The sequence below is a fragment of the Coregonus lavaretus genome (genome assembly GCF_964263955.1).
Source record: "Coregonus lavaretus genome assembly, chromosome: 12".
In the NCBI taxonomy this organism is placed as follows: domain Eukaryota; kingdom Metazoa; phylum Chordata; class Actinopteri; order Salmoniformes; family Salmonidae; genus Coregonus; species Coregonus lavaretus.
Window position 1 is genome coordinate 7,011,110 of NC_139999.1, and position 8,663 is coordinate 7,019,772.

General features: G+C 51.4%; 1 protein-coding gene across 1 annotated transcript in view; it reads left to right on the forward strand.

Annotated features, from left to right (window-relative positions):
* The first annotated feature begins 2,056 nt into the window (after positions 1-2,056).
* Positions 2,057-8,663, forward strand: part of LOC311138548 (dynactin subunit 2) — a 21,750-nt gene continuing 15,143 nt past the window's right edge. Inside the window, exons 1-2 of the mRNA XM_084173286.1 lie at positions 2,057-2,325; positions 3,035-3,103. Of these exons, the coding sequence (XP_084029412.1) occupies positions 2,290-2,325; positions 3,035-3,103 (105 nt within the window). The 5' untranslated portion in view covers positions 2,057-2,289. The remainder of the gene's footprint in view (positions 2,326-3,034; positions 3,104-8,663) is intronic.

Sequence of the window (8,663 nt, forward strand, 5' to 3'; positions counted from 1 at the left end):
TGGCTGGGTTCCGTCCCAAATGGCACCCTATTCCTTTTATAATACACTACTTTTTTACAAGGGGCCCGTGAGGAACTGGTCAAACGTAGTGCACTAAATATATGGAACATGGTGCCGTTTGGGACACAGCCCTGGGAAATGTCAAGCCCGTTGGAAGCCCTTTGTGAAACTAATAACCATTGATCCCCACAGCACCGTAAAGCCATGCTAAGGAACAGATCCATAGTGTCAACAGGCCGTGCCAGGAGCTCTCTCCCAATAATCAATAGGTTAACCGTTAAGCCTGATTGGCTGATCAGAAAAAATGATACATACCTACAGACTATTACTATAAGGTATACTGTATATAGGGTGTGTGCTATACAGCAAAAAATATTGGATTGAATTCATGCAATGACATGACTAGCATTCATACCCCCGCACACTGATGCTGCATACATGAACTCATCAATGGCATTATTTATTTAACTGGCTGGACAGAGTAGCCTGGTCTACATTCAAACATCACTCTTGACAGTGAATGACGTGAGAAGTTGATGATGAGGAGGATGAGGAGAAGGAGGAGGATGACAATCAATATCTGTATGATTTCATCAAATCAGTTACCGGCAATACAACAAGCCTGAACTTCAGGGGAAAGGAGTACAGACTTGACCGGTAGTCAGAGGATGATGTTTGATGATAATGTGTATCCTAAAGACATAGTGTAAGCCCTGCGTCACCCTTAGGATGGTACCTCATCATCAGTCATCATCACTAACATGGCAGACAACAAATCTTGTCAAAATAATGAATGAGCAGAAATATCAACTTACCGCGATGCTGACGGTGTCATCTCCCTGGAATGAGGGGATGAATTTGTCTCCACGGATAATTTCGGAATGATTTAGAGGACGGAAGCGACATAGCACCTTGATATTACATTCTGCGCTAACATCGGCCATTGTGAGAAAGAAATCGGATGTGCCTCAAAAAGGCAAAAGGGATTTTTTGGAAACTATAAGTTACTTGTTCCTTTACACTATTTAATCTTGTTTATCATATGCATATAAATGCAGACACTATTTTTTAGATGGGCAAGCTGAGTGTTTAAAGAATGATCATTCGAGCTTTTTTGGCTTGAAATAAGATCAATTTCGATTCAAAAATAAATATGTAAATTAGGTATGTAGATTTTGGAGAGTTTGCTTACTTCAAATAGCCCACAAAAACACATATATATATCCTATAATGTTTCTGCTAATTTTTCCATGCAGTTCTTTATAATTTAAATGTGAGAGTATTCCGAGCGGCTCCGGCTCCAGACGGTCAGTCCAGCTGTTGCAGTGAGAGATGCAGGAGGAGAGATTTTTGAAGTCATGGCTTGCGGAGCGCCTTGCATCACCGGCAGCTATCTTGTCTTTAACAAGCACGGGGCGTGGTCTGCACTTGACCAGCAACGATTTTAAAGTGGTAGCCCATTCGCATCCCTCTCATTCAGCCACCGACTGATGCTCTGAAGATGGAGCGGTTGCCCATTGACAATTGGTGTTTAATAATTTGTATGATAGCCCCACCATGCGAATATGGTTTGACCAGTCAATCGTAGGCCTACATTCGTTAAAAATCGAACATATTATTGGTTTTACGGTGAGGCACCCGGCCCTCTATTTCACAGTGATTGACAGAGACGTCAATGATAGGCTTATTTATAGGACATGTATTAGGCAAACTCACACCAGTCCAGACTAGTATAGTAATAAACCTAGGCAAATATACAAATTGTTTTAATATTTTCCCCTTACAAAATGGTTCATTCAAACAAAGGCTTTTAGGTTATGGCTACATTCTCTGTGTCTATAAATAGACAGACAGACAAGGCAGGCTGCCCTGCCAATTGTCATGCTGTTCGTTCACATGCTTAGCGGTCAGCAACCCGAAGGTTGTACAATGTTTGTACAATTTCTCAAAAGCACCACTGCCAAGTTGAATCAAGTTTAGGTTAAATCTCCAAAGTCTCCAGGTCCAGTTTTTTTTGGGTTATGAAACTACAGCGCTCAGCCTCGCAAGTCTCGCGGGCTCGCCCGCTACTGAACAATCGAGCTGTCAGAATACAGTTGTGAACACAAAAAGCTGTTTATGTTAGCGAGTTGTTTGGCTACGGGTGTAGGGATTCGTTTGGTTGTTCATTTACCTAACGTTTTAACGGACTAATAACTTGTCCACACGGTCCATCGTTATTTCAGATATCTTTGGCACGTCTACGGTTTTGTCTACTCATCCACCGGCCACGTCCTTGCAACCTCAACAATGGCTGATCCCAAATACGCCAATTTGCCTGGAATCGTAAGTGTACTTTTAGCTTGTTAGTTAAGTTAGCTAGCCAGTGTCTCGTTATAGCTAGCTATCTGGCTCGATAAGATGTTTGTAACATGTTCCCTAGCAAAACCACAGGAGCCAGGCTAGCTAGCATTACTGGCTAACGCTGTCTATGTTAAGCTAACGCTAGTTAGTTACAGTAACGTTAGCTGTCCTGGTTAACTAACGTTAGCTACCTCTCTAACCTAGTTACCCGTGCATTGAAATGGTCTGCTTTTAACAAACATCTTTCAAGCAGCTCCCATCAAGCATATAACCAAATATGATCCAAAGTTTTGTATATCTGTTCATTGTTCTAACTATCTGTGATATAACTGTAGCTATTCTTCCGACAGCTAGCTAGCTAGCTAGCCTAACAGAGGCTAGCTAATCCAGCCTTGTGATTGAATGGGCGTTGGCCAGCTAACTAGTTATCTTGATAACATTAGCTGAGAGTGGTTGGGTGGTTCCACTCATTGGGTATTGTAAAATTGATAACCACAGTAAACACACAGCTAATACGGCAACTTAAAAAATAAAAATGTCCTTAATGTGTGTAAGACTGAGTGACTTGACAAAAATATATAATCCTCTGAGCAGGCTAACTGTACCAGTGTCGTTAATGTTGCATTGACAAATAGCCAGCTATGTCACTGTCATTTTGCTGTTATGGAATACGAGTCGTTGTCTTCCACAGGCGTCCAACGAGCCAGATGTGTATGAGACCAGTGACCTGCCAGAAGATGATCAGGCCCAGTTTGAGTCAGTGAGTGAAACATGGAGGGAGGGTTTTGAAAAAAAGTTTGCTGCAGCCTCTTGATCCCAACACACCAGTGTTGCTGATTGTCACATCCTCTCTAAAAACCACTGCATGATCCAGAGTAGCCCAAGATGTACTCTTAAGGAGCCTACCATTACTCTTTAAGGTTATTTTCAGAGGTAGACTGGCACTGGCAGGTAAAACAGCCAAGTACTCCATCGAAACCTGCATCAATTCTCAATTGCAACACAGTTTTGGAAACATAAAGCCCTACTTTCATATCACGTCAAAATAATTTCACAAATGCAAAATATATACTTACTGTGCACTGTTTTAAGTGGCTTTATCACAGTTGCAGCTGACTGTATTTTTTTTTTAGTGACAACACGTTTCTGGCGGCCTTCTTCTGTTACACACATGTGTTCGGAGCATGCTAGATACCTTATTAGTGCAGGTGGACCCTCTGTCTTCCGGAAACGCGCGCTGTAACATGGAGATATGACCGCGTGGGAACCCTGACCCTATAAAGGTGTATCAATTTAACCCTTTTTGTTTTTTTGAAAAAACAATCTAGCAGATATGAAAGATAAGGTCCTTATGATTCCAAAACCGTACCTTAAGCGATGCGTGTTAATGTTCAGACCAAGCGTCGGGGCTCTTAACAAAACTCCCCCCGTACAGAAGACGCCTTCGTTTAATGACTCATGTGTGTATTGGAACTGAGTGTCATGATCAAGGGCTAAATCCAGAGATGCAGATCAATGGTCACTGATTTATTGATTTTTGCATCTCTGGATCATCGTGCTGTATCATGGATCAACTGTGAAGTAGATACCTAAATGTGTTGACTGACTCCCACCAGTGACACCACCAATCCTAATGGCGTTTTCCCTCCCATGTCCCCTCCCTCCCTCCGTCGGTCTTGTTTTCCTCCCATGTCCCCTCCCTCCATTGGTCTTGTTTTCCTCCCATGTCCCCTCCCTCCCTCCGTCGGTCTTGTTTTCCTCCCATGTCCCCTCCCTCCCTCCGTCGGTCTTGTTTTCCTCCCATGTCCCCTCCCTCCCGTCGGTCTTGTTTTCCTCCCATGTCGCCTCCCTCCCTCCCTCCTGTCGGTCTTGTTTCCCTCCCATGTCCCCTCCCTCCCTCCGTTGGTCTTGTTTCCCTCCCATGTCCCCTCCCTCCCTCCGTCTTGTTTTCCTCCCATGTCCCCTCCCTCCCTCCATTGGTCTTGTTTTCCTCCCATGTCCCCTCCCTCCCTCCGTCGGTCTTGTTTCCCTCCCATGTCCCCTCCCTCCCTCCCTCCGTCGGTCTTGTTTTCCTCCCATGTCCCCTCCCTCCCTCCGTCGGTCTTGTTTTCCTCCCATGTCCCCTCCCTCCCTCCGTCGGTCTTGTTTTCCTCCCATGTCCCCTCCCTCCCTCCGTCGGTCTTGTTTTCCTCCCATGTCCCCTCCCTCCCTCCTGTTGGTCTTGTTTTCCTCCCATGTCCCCTCCCTCCCTCCGTCGGTCTTGTTTCCCTCCCATGTCCCCTCCCTCCCTCCCTCCGTCGGTCTTGTTTTCCTCCCATGTCCCCTCCCTCCCTCCTGTTGGTCTTGTTTCCCTCCCATGTCCCCTCCCTCCTGTTGGTCTTGTTTTCCTCCCATGTCCCCTCCCTCCCTCCGTTGGTCTTGTTTTCCTCCCATGTCCCCTCCCTCTCTCCGTTGGTCTTGTTTTCCTCCCATGTCCCCTCCCTCCCTCCGTTGTCTTGTTTCCCTCCCATGTCCCCTCCCTCCTGTTGGTCTTGTTTTCCTCCCATGTCCCCTCCTCCCTCCCGTTGGTCTTGTTTTCCCTCCCATGTCCCCTCCCTCCCGTCGGTCTTGTTTCCCTCCCATGTCCTCTCCGTCGGTCTTGTTTTCTCCCATGTCCCCTCCCTCCCGTCGGTCTTGTTTCCCTCCCATGTCCCCTCCCTCCCTCCGTCGGTCTTGTTTTCCTCCCATGTCCCCTCCCTCCATTGGTCTTGTTTCCTCCCATGTCCCCTCCCTCCTGTTGGTCTTGTTTCCCTCCCATGTCCCCTCCCTCCCTCCGTTGGTCTTGTTTTCTCCCCATGTCCCCCCTCTCCCCCTCCGTCGTCTTGGTTTCCTCCCATGTCCCCTCCCTCCCTCCGTTGGTCTTGTTTCCCTCCCATGTCCCCTCCCTCCATTGGTCTTGTTTTCCCTCCCATGTCCCCTCCCTCCCTCCGTTGGTCTTGTTTCCCTCCCATGTCCCCTCCCTCCTGTTGGTCTTGTTTTCCTCCCATGTCCCCTCCCTCCCTCCGTTGGTCTTGTTTTCCTCCCATGTCCCCTCCCTCCCTCCTGTTGGTCTTGTTTTCCTCCCATGTCCCCTCCCTCCCTCCGTTGGTCTTGTTTTCCTCCCATGTCCCCTCCCTCCCTCCGTTGGTCTTGTTTCCCTCCCATGTCCCCTCCCTCCCTCCGTCGGTCTTGTTTCCCTCCCATGTCCCCTCCCTCCCTCCCCTCCTGTTGGTCTTGTTTTCCTCCCATGTCCCCTCCCTCCCTCCGTCGGTCTTGTTTTCCTCCCATGTCCCCTCCCTCCCTCCTCCTGTTGGTCTTGTTTTCCTCCATGTCCCCTCCCTCCCTCCGTCGGTCTTGTTTCCCTCCCATGTCCTCTCCCTCCCTCCGTCGGTCTTGTTTTTCTCCCATGTCCCCTCCCTCCCGTCGGTCTTGTTTCCCTCCCATGTCCCCTCCCTCCCTCCGTCGGTCTTGTTTTCCTCCCATGTCCCCTCCCTCCCTCGTTGGTCTTGTTTTCCTCCCATGTCCCCTCCCTCCCTCCGTCGGTCTTGTTTTCCTCCCATGTCCCCTCCCTCCATTGGTCTTGTTTTCCTCCCATGTCCCCTCCCTCCTGTTGGTCTTGTTTCCCTCCCATGTCCCCTCCCTCCCTCCGTTGGTCTTGTTTTCCTCCCATGTCCCCTCCCTCCCTCCGTCGGTCTTGTTTTCTTCCCATGTCCCCTCCCTCCTGTTGGTCTTGTTTCCCTCCCATGTCCCCCCTCCCTCCGTTGGTCTTGTTTTCCTCCCATGTCCCCTCCCTCCCTCCGTCGGTCTTGTTTTCTTCCCATGTCCCCTCCCTCCTGTTGGTCTTGTTTCCCTCCCATGTCCCCTCCCTCCGTTGGTCTTGTTTCCCTCCCATGTCCCCTCCCTCCCTCCGTCGGTCTTGTTTTCCTCCCATGTCCCCACCCTCCCTCCGTCGGTCTTGTTTTCCTCCCATGTCCCCTCCCTCCCTCCATTGGTCTTGTTTTCCTCCCATGTCGCCTCCCTCCCTCCATTGGTCTTGTTTTCCTCCCATGTCCCCTCCCTCCCTCCCTCCTGTTGGTCTTGTTTTCCTCCCATGTCGCCTCCCTCCCTCCTTTGGTCTTGTTTTCCTCCCATGTCCCCTCCCTCCCTCCTGTTGGTCTTGTTTTCCTCCCATGTCCCCTCCCTCCCGTTGGTCTTGTTTCCCTCCCATGTCCCCTCCCTCCCTCCGTTGGTCTTGTTTCCCTCCCATGTCCCCTCCCTCCTGTTGGTCTTGTTTTCCTCCCATGTCCCCTCCCTCCCTCCGTTGGTCTTGTTTCCCTCCCATGTCCCCTCCCTCCTGTTGGTCTTGTTTTTCTCCCATGTCCCCTCCCTCCCTCCGTTGGTCTTGTTTTCCTCCCATGTCCCCTCCCTCCCGTCGGTCTTGTTTTCCTCCCATGTCCCCTCCCTCCCTCCGTCGGTCTTGTTTTCCTCCCATGTCCCCTCCCTCCCTCCGTCGGTCTTGTTTCCCTCCCATGTCCCCTCCCTCCCTGCTGTTGGTCTTGTTTCCCTCCCATGTCCCCTCCCTCCCTCCGTCGGTCTTGTTTCCCCTCCCATGTCCCCTCCCTCCCTCCCTCCGTTGGTCTTGTTTCCCTCCCATGTCGCCTCCCTCCCCCTCCCTCCCTCCCTCCGTTGGTCTTGTTTCCCTCCCATGTCGCCTCCCTCCCTCCATTGGTCTTGTTTTCCTCCCATGTCCCCTCCCTCCCTCCATTGGTCTTGTTTTCCTCCCATGTCCCCTCCCTCCCTCCCTCCGTCGGTCTTGTTTTCCTCCCATGTCCCCTCCCTCCCTCCCGTTGGTCTTGTTTTCCTCCCATGTCCCCTCCCTCCCTCCGTTGGTCTTGTTTTCCTCCCATGTCCCCTCCCTCCCTCCCTCCGTCGGTCTTGTTTTCCTCCCATGTCCCCTCCCTCCTGTTGGTCTTGTTTCCCTCCCATGTCCCCTCCCTCCTGTTGGTCTTGTTTCCCTCCCATGTCCCCTCCCTCCCTCCGTCGGTCTTGTTTTCCTCCCATGTCCCCTCCCTCCCTCCGTCGGTCTTGTTTTCCTCCCATGTCCCCTCCCTCCTGTTGGTCTTGTTTTCCTCCCATGTCCCCTCCCTCCCTCCGTCGGTCTTGTTTTCCTCCCATGTCCCCTCCCTCCCTCCGTCGGTCTTGTTTTCCTCCCATGTTCCCTCCCTCCCTCCATTGGTCTTGTTTTCCTCCCATGTCCCCTCCCTCCCTCCATTGGTCTTGTTTTCCTCCCATGTCCCCTCCCTCCCTCCCTCCTGTTGGTCTTGTTTTCCCTCCCATGTCCCCTCCCTCCCTCCGTCGGTCTTGTTTTCCTCCCATGTCCCCTCCCTCCTGTTGGTCTTGTTTTCCTCCCATGTCCCCTCCCTCCCTCCTGTTGGTCTTGTTTCCCTCCCATGTCCCTCCCTCCCTCCGTCGGTCTTGTTTTCCTCCCATGTCCCCTCCCTCCCTCCGTCGGTCTTGTTTTCCTCCCATGTCCCCTCCCTCCTGTTGGTCTTGTTTTCCTCCCATGTCCCCTCCCTCCCTCCGTCGGTCTTGTTTTCCTCCCATGTCCCCTCCCTCCCTCCGTCGGTCTTGTTTCCCTCCCATGTCCCCTCCCTCCCTCCGTTGGTCTTGTTTTCCTCCCATGTCCCCTCCCTCCCTCCGTCGGTCTTGTTTTCCTCCCATGTCCCCTCCCTCCCTCCATTGGTCTTGTTTTCCTCCCATGTCGCCTCCCTCCCTCCATTGGTCTTGTTTTCCTCCCATGTCCCCTCCCTCCGTCGGTCTTGTTTTCCTCCCATGTCCCCTCCCTCCCTCCATTGGTCTTGTTTTCCTCCCATGTCGCCTCCCTCCCTCCATTGGTCTTGTTTTCCTCCCATGTCCCCTCCCTCCCTCCCTCCTGTTGGTCTTGTTTTCCTCCCATGTCCCCTCCCTCCCTCCGTCGGTCTTGTTTTTCTCCCATGTCCCCTCCCTCCATTGGTCTTGTTTTCCTCCCATGTCCCCTCCCTCCATTGGTCTTGTTTTCCTCCCATGTCCCCTCCCTCCGTCGGTCTTGTTTTCCTCCCATGTCCCCTCCCTCCCCCATTGGTCTTGTTTTCCTCCCATGTCGCCTCCCTCCCTCCATTGGTCTTGTTTTCCTCCCATGTCCCCTCCCTCCCTCCCTCCTGTTGGTCTTGTTTTCCTCCCATGTCCCCTCCCTCCCTCCGTCGGTCTTGTTTTTTCTCCCATGTCCCCTCCCTCCATTGGTCTTGTTTTCCTCCCATGTCCCCTCCCTCCATTGGTCTTGTTTT